Source organism: Symphalangus syndactylus, chromosome X (genome assembly GCF_028878055.3).
Source record: "Symphalangus syndactylus isolate Jambi chromosome X, NHGRI_mSymSyn1-v2.1_pri, whole genome shotgun sequence".
Lineage (NCBI taxonomy): Eukaryota > Metazoa > Chordata > Mammalia > Primates > Hylobatidae > Symphalangus > Symphalangus syndactylus.
In genome coordinates, this window is record NC_072447.2 from 105,157,966 (window position 1) to 105,176,442 (window position 18,477).

At 41.1% G+C, this 18,477-nt stretch overlaps 1 protein-coding gene across 1 annotated transcript in view; it reads right to left on the bottom strand.

Moving 5' to 3' along the window:
* The window catches only part of SYTL4 (synaptotagmin like 4), a 63,941-nt gene that overhangs the window by 6,110 nt on the left and 39,354 nt on the right, over nt 1–18,477 (bottom strand). The window contains exons 10-18 of the mRNA XM_063635082.1: nt 11,086–11,187; nt 10,542–10,617; nt 10,070–10,160; nt 9,854–9,957; nt 8,115–8,210; nt 6,733–6,911; nt 6,345–6,447; nt 5,657–5,818; nt 585–693 (exon numbers count right to left, since the gene is read on the bottom strand). Coding sequence (XP_063491152.1) covers nt 585–693; nt 5,657–5,818; nt 6,345–6,447; nt 6,733–6,911; nt 8,115–8,210; nt 9,854–9,957; nt 10,070–10,160; nt 10,542–10,617; nt 11,086–11,187 — 1,022 coding nt within the window. The remainder of the gene's footprint in view (nt 1–584; nt 694–5,656; nt 5,819–6,344; nt 6,448–6,732; nt 6,912–8,114; nt 8,211–9,853; nt 9,958–10,069; nt 10,161–10,541; nt 10,618–11,085; nt 11,188–18,477) is intronic.

Consider the following 18,477-nt stretch of genomic DNA (forward strand, 5'->3'; position numbering starts at 1 on the left):
TGCTCTTCTCTCCTCATCCTGTTCCTTTTCTGTCTGGTAAAGTTTTAAGTTCCAGTTTTAATGTTACTTCTTCAAAGCTCTCCCAAACGTAACCAGACATAATTCACCACTCCTATATCTGTGTCCTTTTAGTACATGACTGTCTTTCTTGCAAAAACTTAAGCTCCTCAAGGGAAAGCAAATATGTTTTACTCATCTACACAACCGTAGTCACTAACACAGTGGCTGCCATGTTGAATTACTCTTTCCCAGCTTTCAACTTCCTGTCCTTCATACTTTACCACCTCTCCCAGCCACCCTTCTCAGCCCCAAAGTTTCTGTTCTCTTCTGCCCTCTTAGTAGCTTGACACAGCTGGACCAAGTCCATTTAATAGCCTAAAAAAAGAAAAGAATGCCAACCCTAAGGCATTCCCTTCTGGTTGAAAAAATGCAGAGAGGCTTCCTTAGTAAAGGAATCTCCCTAGCAGATCCGGGGAGCATCCCAATTTGGTCTCTCCAACAGTGCTAGCCAGTAGCCAGCACCGGCCTCGCACAGATCCTGTGCAGAAGACTAAGCTACATCCAGGACCCCAAAGAAAACTCACTCTTTTTCCGGTCACCTCCAACAGGGGGTTTGGAGGCTGGGATGTATTTCAATGAAACCACCAACTCGCCTTTGTGTGATGGCAAGCCAGTCGGGGACTCAGCACTGATCTGAAACACAGGGAAACCCAACAGGTCAAGCTGGGCTTCTCAGGAATTGTTGGGACATCTCCCTGAGAAAATTCTAAAATTACCCCCCAAGAACAGCATCAAGGCAAAAGAGGATCCTTCTTCATATGAATATAATCCACAGTCCCTAGGCCATGGCAGCCACAGGTTTCTATGGCAGTTTCTTTAGAAGGAAATAGGGCAGAACCAACAAACAGTCTTCTGCAATACCCACTATTATGCCACTTTGGGGGCACAGTTACTAGATTCCAAATACTCTCAAAGATCTTCAAGCAAGGTTGCCATACAAACTCACGAAGGACTGACAGCATGACAGAGAATCTTGCTACCAGCATTGTTAGTAATAGACAAAAAGTGCAAACAACCTAAATGTCAATCACTATAGAAAGAGTTAAATGAATAATTGTAGTGTCCTTGTATGGCATATGGCATGCAGTCCTCAAAAAAGAATGCAGTGAATCTACACATGCTGACATGGAAAGATATCCAAGACATAGGGTTAAGTCAACAAAGCAAGATGCAGAAAAATGTTCCACTTATATTAAAATATATTCATAGTTGTACATGTGAATATAAATGTATGTAAATAACGATTACCATTATCACTTATGTTAGCCCTTACTATGTGCTAGGCACTGTTTTTTTATTTTATTTTTTATTTATTTATTTTTTTTGAGACGGAGTCTCGCTCTGTCGCCCAGGCTGGAGTGCAGTGGCGCAATCTCTGCTCACTGCAAGCTCCGCCTCCCAGGTTCACGCCATTCTCCTGCCTCAGCCTCTCTGAGTAGCTGGGACTACAGGCGCCCGCCACCATGCCCGGCTAATTTTTTTGTACTTTTTAGTAGAGACGGGGTTTCACCGTGGTCTCGATCTCCTGACCTCATGATCCGCCCGCCTCGGCCTCCCAAAGTGCTGGGATTACAAGCGTGAGCCACCATGCCCGGCCTGGGCTAGGCACTGTTATAAGTACTTTAGGTGTATCATTTTGTTTGATGACTGTCTCTATGAGATAGGTACTACTATCCCCATTTTACAACTGATGGAAGAGAGGAACAGAGAAGCTAAGTAACTTGCCCAAGGTCACACAGTTAGTAATTGGCAGAGCTAGGATTCAAATTCAGACAGACTGGTTCCAGAGTCCATGCTTTTAAACATTATACTACACTGCATAGAAAAACCCAGGATATGAACAAACTTATCCTCGTTTCCTCTAGGGAGGGGAACAGAATAGGGGAATGAAAGACAACTTTCCCTTTTTTACTCTATATTAACATTTAGTGTCTTTTTAATGAGAATAGTATATATCATTTTTATGGTTTTTAAAAATACAAAGTATTTTTACAAGGTATTTTTAAAAAGAGGGTTTGCGGGGGGAAAAAAAAAGAGGGCTTTCAGTCAGGTGCAGTGGCTCACATTTGTAATCCCAGCGTTTTGGGAGGCTGAGGTGGGCAAATGCTTGAGTCCAGGAGTTCGAGACCAGCCTGGACAACGTAGCAAAACCTTGTCTCTACAAAAAACACAAAAATCAGCCGGTGGGGTGGTGTGGGCCTATAATACCAGCTACTTGGGAGGCTGAGGCATGAGAATCACTTGAACCTGGGAGGCGGAGGTTGCAGTGAGCCAAGATTGTGCCACCGCACTCCGCCTGGGCGACAGAGCCAGACCCTGTCCCTTCCCACAAAAAAAAGAAAAAAGGAGGGCTTGCAAAGATTTGAGGGCTAGGTGTAACTCTGTTACGCAAATTTGGATGTGCCACAATTATAAATTTTGCATTTATTTAAGTTATCTTTGATCAATGTCTGTCTCTACCACTACAGTCAAAGTGCCAAGAGACAGAAATCAAGCCTATTTGTGTTCATCCTAGTATGCCCAACACTTAGCAAAGTATCTGGCACATAGGAGGTGCTCCACAAATATTTACTGAATGAATGTAAGAGTGAACGAATGAATGTCTGGGATGAGCAGCAGGTGGCCTATTGTCTTTGGCTTTGATTGGCAGAACTGCTTCACTCTATTGGCTGTCTCGGCATGACTTTGTTCTTTGTGCTTTAGTATCCAGAGCATGAGCTGGTGCAGACTAGAGGTGCCCTTTCACCTGCCTGTTTTTTGTTTTTTTTTTTTGAGACAGGGTTTCACTCCCAGAGCCCAGGCAGGCTAGAATGCAATGGCGCGATCTCAGCTCACTGCAACCTCTGCCTCCCAAGCTCAAGTGATTCTCCAGCGTCAGCCTCCCGAGTAGCTGGGACTACAGGCGCACACCACCACACCCAGCTAATTTTTGTAGAGGTAGGGTTTTGCCATGCTGCCCAGGCTGGTCCAGAACTCCTGAGCTGAAGTGATCCGCCCACCTCAGCCTCCCAAAGTGCTGGGATTACAAGCAGGAGTCACTGCACTTGGCCTTGCCTGTGTTAATTGGGGTTCCTCTAACTTGGGTCCTTACCAATGCTAGGAAGGCATAATCCCCATAGGTTTGGATCAACATACCACATACCCAGAACACACAGTTTAATATATGTGAGAGAGACAAAAGAATCGGGAGGTAGATGCAGGCAAGGGAAAACTGAATAGGAGCAAATGGATTGCTAGGGAAAAAACAAAAAACAAAAACAAAACCAGAAACAACAAATGTAGAAGTTAAAATCGATATATAATATGGGAATGGTCTTTCTGTTGCTTATAAAATATCTACACAATTTATTAATTTCTAGAAAATTATTTTTTAGAAAAGTTCTGTGAACTTCAGTGGACTCTTAAAAATTGGAGTTTAGCATTAGCTAGAAACTGGCATATTTGTTTTAGTAGCACATTTTTATTCTGGCTCCAAATATTTACAAAGAGCAAAGACCTCCATGTTAATGTGGTTTCTTCTCTTTATATAAAACAGTTTTATTGGCAGTAGTTCATGATGGTTTACAGTGACATTTCCAATATAATTATATTGACTGTAGAGAATGACTTGGGTGCCAAATGGTTAAGAAATTCTAAATTTGTAATAATATGTTACACTTTGGTAATAATTTCTTTCCTGTCTTTTTATTGATATATAATATTTGTATATATTTATGGGGTACATGTGATATTTTGTTACATCCATCATTTTGAACATTTATCATTTTTTTGCACTGGAAACATTTCAACTCTTCTAGCTATTTTGAAATACACATATTTTTGTTGACTATAGTCATCCTACTGTGCTATTGAACAAATTCCTGTTTTTATTAGTATTTAAAGGGACAAATTTAATGTTGTCACTATTTTTTTTGCAAAGGCAACAGCTATCAAAATATTGGATGTATATTTCCTTTCACTCAGCAATTCCACCAACAGGAATTTCTCTGACAGTTACATTCACAAAAGAAGACCAAGATATATTACAGCATAGTTTTAAGAGCAAAAAAGAATTCAAACAACTTAAATGCCTATTAGTGTGGGAATGGTAAATAAATTATAATACAGGCACATGAAAAAATACTATGCAGCAGCAATTAAAATGAGATAGATCTGTAAGTGATGGCACAAAAGGATGCCCATGATAAATGAAACAAAAAATGTGTACAATGAGGTCCATGTGAACCCATTTGTGTAAAAAAAGAAAAAAATACATATAAATACATGGAGGCATACCTGTGCTGCTTAATACAAAATTTCTTTCTTTTTTTTTTTTTTTGAGACAGAGTTTCACTCTTTTGCCCAGGCTGGAGTGCAAAGACGCAATCTCGGCTCACTGCAACCTCCGCCTCATGGGTTCAAGCGATTCTCCTGCCTCAGCCTCCCAAGTAGCTGGGATTACAGGCTTGCGCCACCATGCCCAGCTAATTTTTTTGTATTTAGTAGAGACGGGGTTTCACCATGTTGGTCAGGCTGGTCTCGAACTCCTGACCTCAGGTGATCCCGCCTGCCTCCGCCTCCCAATGTGCTGGGATTACAGGCGTGAGCCACCACACCTAGCCATAAAAAATTTCTACGATACACAAGTAGTGTTAACACTGGTTATTTCTAAGGAATGGAACCTACTTTCCTTTTAATATACTTTACGTTGTTTTAATTTTGAATCGTGTACATAAGTCCTTTTTTGCTTAATTTTCTTAATATGGTAAAAAGTTCAAATGCTTAAAAAGGGGATATAGAGAAAACTAAATATTCCTTCTACCTCAGTCTCCATTCCTAGAGGCAGCCACCATGACTAGTTTCTCATCTAACTTCCCAAAGATAGTCTATGGACCATGTAAAACCATCCCACATTTAAAACGCTAGTGTAAAAAAAAATTAAAGATGAACTTTGTCATGTTATCGTATAGTTCTGATAATCAAGAAGTTGCTGAATAAGTCCTCTGTTTTAACTATTTCTTCTTAGCCAGATGATTTCCCTCCATTATTCTGTAAGTTAAGTGACTCATCTAGTTGGCAAGTGACAGAACCAGGATTCCAATACAGGTCTGCACTCAGATCCCAGGCATGATTATGCCATACTGCTACACTCTGGCCCAAGATGCCATCTCCAAAGCAATATTTCCCTGGCCTCTGTAACCAAGAGCATAGCAATTGGAGCTCCATGAATTGCTTTACTTCCCACTTGGAAGTAAAGCAGTGGCTTGGCAAAAGGGTACAGATTAGGATATACATAGAAGGTTAGCTCGGAGAAGAGGTGCAAGTTAGGATGTTAGGATACACCCAGATTCTGGAAGGTTAGGAGACAAAGTTTGGTATACATATGAAAATTTTTTCAAAGCAAAACCATGGCTTCATACTTCGCCAGGTTTACACAGAACTCACACTTGATACACAAATGCCTCTGAAATTGCTGTCAAACTCAGAAACACCAGCAGGGGGCACTAGAACTCCAGAGAAGACTACATTCAAAGACGCTACCAACATAGACCAGCAGAGGCTACTGCAGACAATTCTACCTCAGATCCAAACTGCAGGAGTTGTTAAAGCAGACTACCTTTCCATGTAAAGGCAGGCAATGATCCAGTTTCTTATCAAGCTTCCAGGAATCCATCTGGATCTCTGCCTCTCCAAGGAAAGTGTTTCTGCCAAAACGGCCATGATGCCAAACTGAGAACTGCAGGGTCCTCTGGGCCAGGAGAGATTCTGGGATCTCATACTGTGAAGGGAAAGTAAAAGCCCAAGATGATTAGTTAAGGGTAATTCTTCAGACAAGATTATTCCAAAACCTGAGCAACCATTCCTGAAGTCACTAGTCCTGAATACCAAATTACTTTACGTTCCCTGAGCACTTAGAGTTTCCTCACTCAAAGCCTCAACTTAACCCATTTTATAAAAACCTACCATATTCCATAGGAGGACCTGGAAAATTCATTTTTTCTTAAGTGGATGAGATAACACTAGATTGTCCAAAAAGAACTGCCAAGGAGACTCCTTATCTCAAATGTCTTTTTTACATGAGATTTGTGGCCATGTGAATCTCCAACTTCACAACAATCCAGGAAAGGCAGATCACCTTTGTTCTCTTCACTGGGAGATCAGGATGTGAACAGATACCCAATGTATCCTAGACACAGACATGGCCCACTGAAGCCCGTGTCACCTGGCCATGTTGCAGAGGAATAGCTACAGCTTAGGGCACAAGACAGAACAAGTTCTCCTACTCTTGGGGTCTAGATACTTACCCTGAGCGTCTCATCATATAGTGGATTAATGGTGTCCCGCTTGATGCTGGTTTTTCTTTTTCCTTGGCGGGATTTGTCAGGCAGAAGGTAAGTCTTCACATATCTAGAAACCAAAGAGAGTACTGAGTAATTTGCTGGTCTTTCTCAAGCCTGCTTTTCACTTTCCTGCTCTCCATATAAATATGCCATGGTGACATGTGATGTCAAAAATGTCACCTCAAGCCCTCTTAGACATGCCATTCTTGCTTTTTCCCAATCCTGGTTCTTTTCCTACATTACACCTCCCTGCTCCCCCAGAAACGGATAAGCTCTGTTCAAGAGTGCCCGGACAGATGCCGGGGTCTGGTCTCTGGTCTCAGAGCATCAGTCAGGTTCCAGAAGCACTCACGGGTTAGAGCGCTTCTTGGCTTCATCAGCATAGGCCAGCTGATGGCACTCCTTCACATGGACAACCAGACTCTGGGTTTGCTGCTCATACTTCAGGGAAAAGGCAATCCTGCCAGTCACAAAGATGTTCCCGAAATCACCAGCTTCACTGTAGATGCTCATCATGCTGCCGATCGTACTCTGAAGATAAAGCACCCACGAACATCTGGGGAAGGCACACTCCCCCACCTGCATTGCTCACATCTTCCCTCATGATAAAACCACAGTCACTGAAAAGAAGTTTCAGAAGCCCCTGCAATAAGCCAGCGCTGCTGACATTCCTTGACCCAGAGGGTAAGAGAGAACTACCAGCACTCAAAATTGTTCAGGTGAATAAATCAGCTCATGGCTCACCTAGCCTCTTAGCTTCTCTTCCTCTCCTCGTTTTACAAATTTTAGTGTTCATTTTCACCTGCCCCAGGAGGTGGGCAGGGAGCAGAAGCAAGGTGCAGGCAAGTCCATCTGGGGAATGTGTTATATACACTAAAACACCGGCTAGAAGGGGGTTAGTCACTAACTAAAACAAGGTGCCTTAATTATCTGTGGGTTTCTCTTATCCACCTTATGTCTTATCAGGGCCTACAGAGAAAAGAGATTTGGCCAGAACTGGGAGTGAGTGGGAGGGAGGAAACCCTACCAGAAGTGAAAAGGCACCTTCCTCTCTGGTAGTAATCGGTCATGCGAGCTGACATTCTCTTCCTGTGTGTGTGAACAAATTCTGTTCACCCTTGTTCCTATTTCCCTAAATATCAATCTTCATGCTTATGACAGAACAAGGCCCTGATTCTTTTTTTTTATTATACTTTAAGTTTTAGGGTACATGTGCACAATGTGCAGGTTTGTTACATATGCATACATGTGCCATGTTGGTGTGCTGCCCTGATTCTTAAATGTTCCTTTAACTTCATTATCCTGACTGGTATTATTGCTTGTTAACCATACCCTGATGTCATTTAACCCTGCCAGAGCCCCTCTCATGACACTCACTTTCTTTTAATGTTGAGAATTTGGAATGGGCCATGATGAAGAAATCTGATCTTGCTCACTTCATAGCCTGGGTACCCCGTTAGAGGATAAGTTAAGGTTATTGTTCACAAAGCTGTGATGAAAAATGTCCCAAGCCTTATCTAATGTAATAATCTCCAGGTGGGGGCTCAGGAAGTCACCTAGATGTACACTAAGCACCTATAGTCTAAATTGAGGATAGGAACAAACAAATGATCTTACTTACCTGAAAAGAGTGACTAGGATGGTTTCCCCAGGTCCCGAGTCTGCTCTAGGGAGGTGCTTCTTTTCTTCCTAGTACCCCAACATGCCGGTAACCACAGATCTAATAGAACTTACCATGGAGGAGCCACTTTGCATGCTGCTTCTGGCTAGCTTCTGGCGATGTAACTTCACTAGGTGGTCAATGTCTTCTTCTTCTTCTTCTTCCTCTTCCTGGAACAATAAATATAGATTCAGAGCTAATAAAAGAAAGACTTTTCTTTAACTTCAAAGACTGATATCTTTCCTTTAAAGCTCCAAGTTGCCATGTGTATGTGTATGCACACATACTTCTTTTTTTTTTTTTTTTTGAGATGGAGCCTCACTTTTGTTGCCCAGGCTGGAGTGCAATGGCATGATCTCAGCTCACCGCAACCTCCGCCTCCTGGGTTCAAGCAATTCTCCTGCTTCAGCCTCCAGAGTAGCTGGGATTACAGGCACCCACCACCACACCCGGCTAATTTTTGTATTTTTAGTAGAGACAGAGTTTCCCCATGTTGGCCAGGCTGGTCTCGAACTCCCAATCTCAGGTGATCTGCCCGCCTTGGCCTCCCAAAGTGCTGAGATTACAGGCACGAGCCACCGTGCCTGGCCTCATATCCTTCCTTTTACATGTCTTCCCATTTCAGGGTTCCCAGCTCTATTCCAACCATCCTTCTCATATCTCAAAAGAACAAGATAAGAATATTTAATGTTTTTCATAGAAGCTATAACTCTTTTCCATTTGACTTTCCCCAACCCTCTTTACATTTTAATCAAAAGAAGTATTTATTTGAGCCCCAGCCATATATTCAGCAATTTATTAGGTGGGAATTGAACAATGAGAACACATGGACACAGGAAGGGGAACATCACACACCGGGGCCTATTGTGGGGTTGGGGGAGGGGGGAGGGATAGCATTAGGAGATATACCTAATGTTAAATGACAAGTTAATGGGTGCAGCACACCAACATGGCGCATGTATACATATGTATACTAACCTGCACGTTGTGCACATGTACCCTAAAACTTAAAGTATAATAAAAAGACAAAAAAGAAAAGAAAAGAGATGGCCAGGCGTGGTGGCTCACGCCTATAATTCCAGCACTTTGGGAGGCAGAGGCAGGTGGATCACTTGAGCCTAGGAGTTCGAGACCAGGCTAGGAAATATAGTGAGACTCCCATCTCTCAAAAAAAAAAAAAAATTAGCTGGGTATCATGGTTCATGCCTATAGTCCCAGCTACTCAGGAGGCTGAGGTGGGAGGATAGCTTGAGCTCAGGAGTTCAAGGTGGCACTGAGCTATAATTGTGCCACTAGACTCCAGTCTGGGCAACAGAGTGAGATGCTGTCTCTTAAAAAAAAAAAATTGGGAGGCCGAGGCAGGTGGATCACCTGAGGTCAGGAGTTTGCGACCAGCCTGGCCAACATGGTGAAACCCCATCTCTACTAAAAATATAAAAAATTACCCGGGCATGGTGGTGCACACCTGTAATCCCAGCTACTCAGGAGGCTGAGGCAGGAGAATTGCTTGAACCCGGGAGGCGGAGGTTGCAGTGAGCCGAGATCATGCCATTGCACTCCAGCCTGAGAAACAAGAGTGAAACTCTGTCTCAAAAAAAAAAAAAAAAAAAAAAAACAGAGAGAGATAGCAAAGGCAGTCCTTTCCTTTAAGCAAATCAGGAACCAGATTTACTTTAGAAACTTGGGGGTATCAAGTTTCATGTTGCCTTTTCTTAAAGAATTAAATAGGTTGACTGAGAATATCAGGTACTAAAGCCAACTCTAGATAAGCCAAATTTCATATAGTGACCAAGTAAAATATAAAGGCACCTACCATGTCCACATTGAGGCCTGGGACGGATTTGCTTCTGTCTCCCAAGGAGCCACTTTCATGTCCCACATCTTCTGGGCGAAGATCTATCACAGATTTAGTGTACTCTGAGGGGAAGACCAAAAAAGCCAAATCAAAGAGACCTATTCTCCATACCAAGAGCCCATCAAGGGTACTCAGAACTTCAGTCCCGAAAGACCAGTAAGGGAAACCAGTTACCTGAAGGCCTGAGGATTTTTCTGGTGTTCTTCTTAAATATCATCTCACCCTCATCCACAAACACCACATTTTGACCTCCAGGCTGAGTTTCCTAGGAAGGAACAAGGGCAAGAAAATGGAAAAGGACAGATGGATAGGTAGAAGGAGTGAGTAAGGAAGGAGAGTCTTAAGAAGAATAAGGCTCAGATTTTCGCTAAACTATGACAAACTTAAAGGAAAGATTAAATGCCTAGAAATAGTACAAAACCTATTTTCTCACACATTTCAACCAAAACTTTAGAAAATGCTCCCAAGTGAATCTGAACTGAAATTTGTTTAGTTGAAATTCCTGATTTAAATTCTGCCTAAGAGAATGGAGGGAGGGAAGAAAGAGGAAGAGAAGAGTGAGGGGGAGGGAGGGAGGGAGACAGGAGGTGAAGGAGAAAGGGACGGAAGGGAGGAGAGGAAGGTGGCTCAATAACCTGAAGCTTACCTTTTCTACTTGAGACTTGGGAGCAGACATCTTCTTCCATTCTGGAAAAAGGCCAGATTTATCCAGAGAGTCTCTCCTGGAGGTAGATTCAGAAGTTATAACTAAGTCACCTCCTACCCTTCCCCTTCTACCCAGGGATCAAAGCTCTATGCAAGGAGAGCCAGTGGCTTGGGTCATCGTAATAACTAAATGCAGAAGGTACACTTCGCATGTGATTTACCTGGAAGGCATGCAGAAGATCAGATAGGCAACTCTGCACAAACACAAACACTCAAACCCTCATTCTTAAGGGACAGCAGCATCAGTTGCTACTGGGCTAAGAAGAATACTCCAAGGTACTGGGGGAATTGACTAGAGATGCCAATATGTTCCAGGAAGCTGTGCTCAGAGCCAAATCAGTAGACGTGCTACTGAAAAGACTTCTGGTGAGGACAGAGAAAATACTTCGTTCAACTTCCTGAGGACAGAAATCAGGAACACTGATGCTGCAGAACAAAATCGCAACTTGGGTTGAGAGGAGATGAGGGAAATGGGGGAACCCCACCTGGAGGTGCTATCCGAGTCAGCTGTGAAGCTATCCAGACTCTCACTCTCAGCTTCCAATGCACTCTTTCCACTTTTCAGCTTTGGCACTTCAAATAGCACACTAGAATAAAAACCAAGAGCCAATATTGAAAGGAAGCACGTTCTCCTGCCTCTAGTCAGGCCTCTTTCCATTCCATTCACAATCGTAGCCTGAGTGATCTTTCTAAAATAAATATGAGTATACTTTAAACATATAATACATTAATTAATTAAGAAATAGGGTCTCATGATGTTGCCCAGGCTGGAGTACTATGGCTATTCACAGGTGCCGTCATAGTGCACAGCAGTCTCTAACTCCTAGGCTCAAGCAATCCTGCTGCCTCAGCCTTCTGAGTAGCTGTACCATGGTGTACCAGCTGAGTACAGGCATGTACCATGGTGCCCAGCTGAGTATACCTTTTTTTTTTTTTTTTTGAGATGGAGTCTCGCTCTGTCTCCCAGGTTGGAGTGCAGTGGCGCGATCTTGGCTCACGGCAAGCTCCACCTCCTGGGTTCACGCCATTCTTCTGCCTTAGCCTCCCCAGGAGCTGGGACTACAGGTGCCTGCCACCACGCCCAGCTAATTTTTTTGTATTTTTAGTAGAGACGGGGTTTCACTGTGTTAGCCAGGATGGTCTCGATCTCCTGACCTTGTGATCCGCCTGCCTCGGCCTCCCAAAGTGCTGGGATTACAGGCGTAAGCCACTGCACCCAGCCCTCAGTGTGCTTTTAAAAGTCCTCAGTGGTTCCCCATTGCTGTTGGGATTTAGTTGAAACTCCTTAGCATGGCAAGAAATCCTCATGATATGGCCCCCTGCTCACCCTCTCCAGCCTCATTTTTCACCCCTTCTCCTCCCTCAAGTTTTATATTTTAGAAAGACAAAGTTATTTTTGTTTCTCTGAATATCCTGAAGCTCTCCATCTTCCCTCTTTTATCTGCCTAAGATATTCTTTTCACAATGGCCACTTTTCTTCACCTGCCTCAATCTACTCCTGCTTCAGGTCTCTCCTTATATGTCAATTCCTCCAGATCTCTCTGGCCACGCCCCCACCCTAAGTCTGGATTAGTAACCTTCCTCTGCGCTCCCATAGCATCCTGATTTCCTAGTAACAGTCACCACATATGTAACTATGTATGTATTTTAAACAAATTATTTAACTGATCCAATAATTTAAACAAATTATTTAATGTCTTTCTCCTCCATTCGACAAAGTTCCATAAGATCAGTGACCACATATCTTATTTACTGATGTGTTCCCAGTGCCTTGAAGAGAGACTAGCATAGAGTACACACTCAAGTATTTTTATTGACTGAATTATTCAATAAATGCCCTCAGTGGGACTGAGATATATCCATAAATAAGCAGTATGTCTAGAAGACAGTATTCAGGTGACCAGAATTCTTTTTTTTTAGCTTAATTGCCTTAATGAAGGATGACTCTGGGCATTCAAAACACCAGTTCTCATCTTTCAAGGGAAGGATACCATTCCTCAGCCCCTTACCTCAAAGAATTAGTGAGAGCAGCAGGAAAAGGGGAAAAAAATCCATTCTTCCTCAAATATCTCAAATAACTTCCCTTGGCTCCCTGGACACCACACTCCCCTGGTTTCCTCCTCCAACATCACTGGCTGCTGCTTCTCAGTCTCCTTTGCTAGTCCTTCCTCCTCCCGTAGACCTCTAATATTTAGATTATGTCCAAACTTCTTCCTTGGGCTGCTCCTCCTCTCTATCTAGAATTATCCCTAAATGATCTCATCTAGTCTCATGGCTTTAAATATCCTCAATAAGCTAATAACTGAAATATATTTATTTTTATTTTTTTTTATGTTTTTTGAGATGGAGTCTCTGTCACCCAGGCTGGAGTGCAGTGGCACAATCTCAGCTCACTACAACCTCCACCTCCTGGGTTCAAGCGATCTCCTGCCTCAGCCTCTTGAGTAGCTGGGATTACAGGTTTGTGCCACCATGGCTGGCTAATTTTTGTATTTTTAGTAGAGACAGGGTTTCACCATGTCCGCCAGGCTGGTCTTGAGCTCCTGACCTCAGATGATCCATCCGCCTCAGCCTCCCAAAGTGTTGGGATTACAGGCATGAGCCATCATGCCCGGCCTCAAATTTATCTCTTACTCAAACTCCAGACTTGTTTTTCCAATGGCCTACTCAATGTCTCCACGTGGATGTCTCAAACACAGTAAGCCCAAAACCAAAGCCCTAATCTTCCCCCAAAACTGCTCTTCGCTCTGTCTCATCGAATGGCAATTCCCTTTCATTTCTCAAGTCAAAAATGCTAAGAATCATCAGTTACTCCTCTTTTTCTCACAATACAAATCAAATCTGTCAGCAAATCCTCTTCAATGTATACCTAGACTCTGATCCATTCTCACTGCCTCCACTGCCATTACTCTGGTCCAAACCACCATCACGTAGCTCTTGGATGGTTGCAGTAGCCTCCTAACTAATCCTGCTTCTTCCCTTGGCTTTGGCTTTCCCTCAACAGCCAAAATGAGCTTTTAAAATGTAAATCAGGCATAGAACTATCATATGACCCAGCAATTCCACTCCTGGGTACCTACCCAACAGAACTAAATAATATATGTCCACACAAAAATGTTACATGAATGTTCATAGCAGCATTATTCCTAATAGCCAAAAGGTGAAAACACCCTAAATGTCCATCAATGCATGACTAGACAAACGAAATGTGGTATATTCACATAACGGATTATTCATCAATAAGACAATGAAATTCTGATACATGCTGCAACATGAACTTTGAAATCATTATGCTAATTGAAATAAGCCAAACACAAAAGGACACATATTGCATGACTGCATTTATATGAAATGTCTAGATTAGGCAAATCTATCAAGACAGAAAGCAGATTAGGGGCTGGGGTAAATGGAGGTGACTACTTAATGGCTATCGGGTTTCTATTTGGGATGGTGAAAATGTTCTGAAATTAGATCGTGGTGATGGTTGCACAACATTCTGAAAGTACTAACAATCACAGAACTTTATACTTTAAAATTGGTAAAATGATTTTATGTTATGTCAATTTTACCTCCATTTTTAAAAAGAAGACAAAATAAGGCTGTGCCCCTCACGGCCATCCTTCTTACTTGGAGTAAAAGACAGAATGCTTACAAGTGCCACCAAAGTCTTAACATGATATGCTTCTCATCCCATCTCTGTCCTCAACTCCTTCCTCAGCCTCCCTTGCTCACTCAGTTTCAGATTACTCAAAAGTGCCAAACAAAAACTCACCCTAGCGTCTTTATACCTCCTTCTTTCTCTATCTACATGCTCTTCCCCCAGATACCCTAAGGGTTTGCTCCCTCATTTGCTTCATATCTTTGTTCAAACGTTACCTTGCTGTTAAGACTTGCCCTGGCTATCCTAAAGAAAACAGTATATGTACACACATTCATTCCTGGCACTCCCTATACCTTTGGTCTACTTCATTTTCTCCACAGCACTTGTCAACATCTGATATACCATACATTTACTTATTTTTATTTCCCACCCCAGAAATCTAAGCCCCACAAACAAGAGGCCTTGTATTCACCAGTGTATCTCAGGGTCTAAAACAATGCCTGGCACATAGGAGGCATTCATAGATATTTGTCAAACAAACAAATAGATGCACAAAGAATGAGTTAACCAAAATCTATAATGTCTTAGCCAGTAAAGAATAAACTCTCCAAGTTGTCACATGATGTTTGAGAGTTCTGTGAAAACAGACAGCCAGGCTGAAATTCTAGTACTTGCAAGAGGTGAAATGTCGGTCATTCCTTGAAAGATGTATTAGCTGTATAGTACAAGACATAGCAGGGGGGCTTGATTTCATTTTTTACTTTAGAATTGTCCTTTTTCCCCTTTTGTCCCCACCCCCACTGCCGCCAAAAAAACCCAAGCAGAACCATTCCTCCAGAGAGGTAGTTTTAACAATGGCCCATGGAGAGTGGTTTTTGCTTTTCCTAAAGATTAATACATACCAATCCAGAGCTAATACAAACAACCCAAGGGCAAAAAAGCAATTATTTGACATCTGTGCAGTAAAAAATAGACTAAGAGATGGGAGCCCTGGGCTCTAACTATCTGTATGATCTCAGGTAAATCACTTATCCTGCTTTCTTTTCTGCAAAAATAGGGTGGTTGAATTAAATTATCTCTGAGGCTCCATAATTTCATGGGAAAGATCATTTATGGTCACTTAATCTGTTTTCATGTTTAGAATAAATAAGAGTCTTCTGGGTCCAATGAGACAAGAGATCACAGACAACCAGAAGCAGTAGGTTTCAGAAATTACATTCTGACTGATGATGTCAGATGTGTTAATCAGGTTCAGCAAATAAAAGCCATTCTTATCCTTAATCCACAAAGAAAAAAGGGGGCCTCATCACCTGGAACAGATGAGTCACCCACCCAAGGCTGTGTAGATAAAAATCACAGTCCATATATACAATGAAACATCATACAGATGTCAAAAGAATGAAACAGATCCTTGGTGCTGACACAGAAAGATGTTCATGCTGTATCTTTCTACAATTTTTTTCTTTTATGCTTTGAGTAATAACTGACATAAATAATCTGCACATGTTCAAGTGTGCAACGTGACATTTTGACAAATGTAGACATCTGCGAAACTATCACAATTAAGTTAATGAACATATCTTTCACTCCCAAAGGTTTCTTCCTGCCCCTTTCTAATCCCTCCCGCCCTTCATGTAAGTGTTGATCTGCTTTCTGTCACTGCTTTCTAGTTTGTATTTTCTAGATTTTTATACAAACAGAACCATACAGTATGTACTCTTTACTGCTTGGCTTCTGTCACTCAGCATGATTATTTTGAGATTCATTCATGTTGTTGCGTGTGTCAATAGTTCATTTCTTTCCATTGCTGAGTAGTATTCCATCGTATAAACAAATCAGTTGATCCATTCACCTGCTGATGGGCATTTGGGTTATTTCCAGGGTTGGGCTATTACAAATAAAGCTGCTATGAACATTCACGTAGAAGTCTTTGTACAAACATACGTTTTCCCTTCTCTTGAGTAAGTACCCAGGAATGAAATGACTTAATCACAAGGTAGGTGCACAATGAACTTTTTAAAATACTGCCAAATTGCTTTTCTTTTTTTTTTTTTTTGGTAAAGAAACTCTTTATTTTTGCTTTTTTTGTCGTTTTTTTTTCTTAAACAGCAAAGCATTCATTTTTTTAAAATAAGAACATGATAGAAAATGTTTGGAAGAAATCTTGAACAGGAATCTGAGCTTTCTTTTGAAGACTACAGTTCACAGAAGGAAAATACATACTTGAGAACCAAACAAAAACCACAACAAAATCTATTCAAACCAAAAGAAAAATTTAAAAATGCACATATTATACAAATCTTTCATTTTCCAAAGTCCTTAAAAATGATTTTTCAGTATTATATTTCCATAGTTCATAAACTATCTTTCCTGTATGAAAATACAACATTCTTATTTTTGCTTTACTCTTTGTTGCTTATCTTTCTCACTGGTTTCTCCTCCTTGCTCTGAAAGAACACACTCTGCAAAATGCAAGACATGGCCATCAATTCTTTAAACTCTATATTTTGACCTTGAATAAAACTATTCTCAAAATTCTCAAGTATTGACTTCTATCTCCTACTTTAGACAAACCTTCAAAATAAATAATTCCTAATAATTCTTTACAGCCTAATATCAATTTCTTCTTCTGACTAACATGTACTTTCTCCTTTTCACCTATCTTTTGGACAGAATTAAAATAATACTTAATATGATGCCTCACAGTTAGTATTTAGAAAATGTAGAATTAAATGGATCACATTTTATTGCTGCTGTATATCTGAAAATTCTATTATTTTTGATGCTGTATTCTTTCCCTGCAGAAAGTGTCTTCAGCTTCTTCCAGTTTTTTTTTCTTGAGGCCTTCCTTTTATATTTATGGCATGAACTAATTATTTTAAATAACAGTGAAGAAGACACTTTATTCCTATTATGTTTCTTCCCATCAATAGAGATTGTAAACATCACATTAATCTTCTTAACCACAAATTTTGTTAAAATATTTTTATTCTGAGAAATTTTCAATGATCACATAATACATCCTATTGGCTTTTCACCTAGTAACGTAAATATTATACTTTTGAATAGCATGTTGGTTTCTCCATCTGCACCTGCTTTTGTTTGTGTCATCATCCCAACAAAGTTGATATTTCCCCTACACTTTAAATATTTTATAGAGATTTCTATTTTGGGCAGATATTTTGTGCTACCTATTGCTCCAAATCTTAATAACCTCTTTCCCATCTCTTCACATATTCAAATCTTATTAATGTTTAAAAACTCAACATACATATTACCTATTTCAGGAAGATTTTCCTGAACCTGCTAGCCCATGGTACTCTCTCCTCTTTTTTTTTTTTATTTATTTTTATTTTTTTATTTTTATCATATGTTCCATTCTTTTTTTTTTTTTATTATACTTTAGGGTTTTAGGGTACATGTGCACAATGTGCAGGTTTGTTACATATGTATCCATGTGCCATGTTGATTTCCTGCACCCATTAACTCGTCATTTAGCATTAGGTGTATCTCCTAATGCTGTCCCTCCCCCCTCCCCCCACCCCACAACAGTCCCCGGAGTGTGATGTTCCCCTTCCTGTGTCCATGAGTTCTCATTGTTCAATTCCCACCTATGAGTGAGAACATGCGGTGTTTGGTTTTTTGTCCTTGCGATAGTTTACTGAGAATGATGGTTTCCAGTTTCATCCATGTCCCTACAAAGGACACGAACTCATCATTTTTTATGGCTGCATAGTATTCCATGGTGTATATGTGCCACATTTTCTTAATCCAGTCTATCGTTGTTGGACATTTGGGTTGGTTCCAACTCTTTGCTATTGTGAATAGTGCCGCAATAAACATACGTGTGCATGTGTCTTTATAGCAGCATGATTTATAGTCCTTTGGGTATATACCCAGTAATGGGATGGCTGGGTCAAATGGTATTTCTAGTTCTAGATCCCTGAGGAATCGCCACACTGACTTCCACAATGGTTGAACTAGTTTACAGTCCCACCAACAGTGTAAAAGTGTTCCTATTTCTCCACATCCTCTCCAGCACCTGTTGTTTCCTGATTTTTTAATGATGGCCATTCTAACTGGTGTGAGATGGTATCTCACTGTGGTTTTGATTTGCATTTCTCTGATGGCCAGTGATGAGGAGCATTTCTTCATGTGTTTTTTGGCTGCATAAATGTCTTCTTTTGAGAAGTGTCTGTTCATGTCCTCTGCCCACTTTTTGATGGGGTTGTTTGTTTTTTTCTTGTAAATTTGTTTGAGTTCATTGTAGATTCTG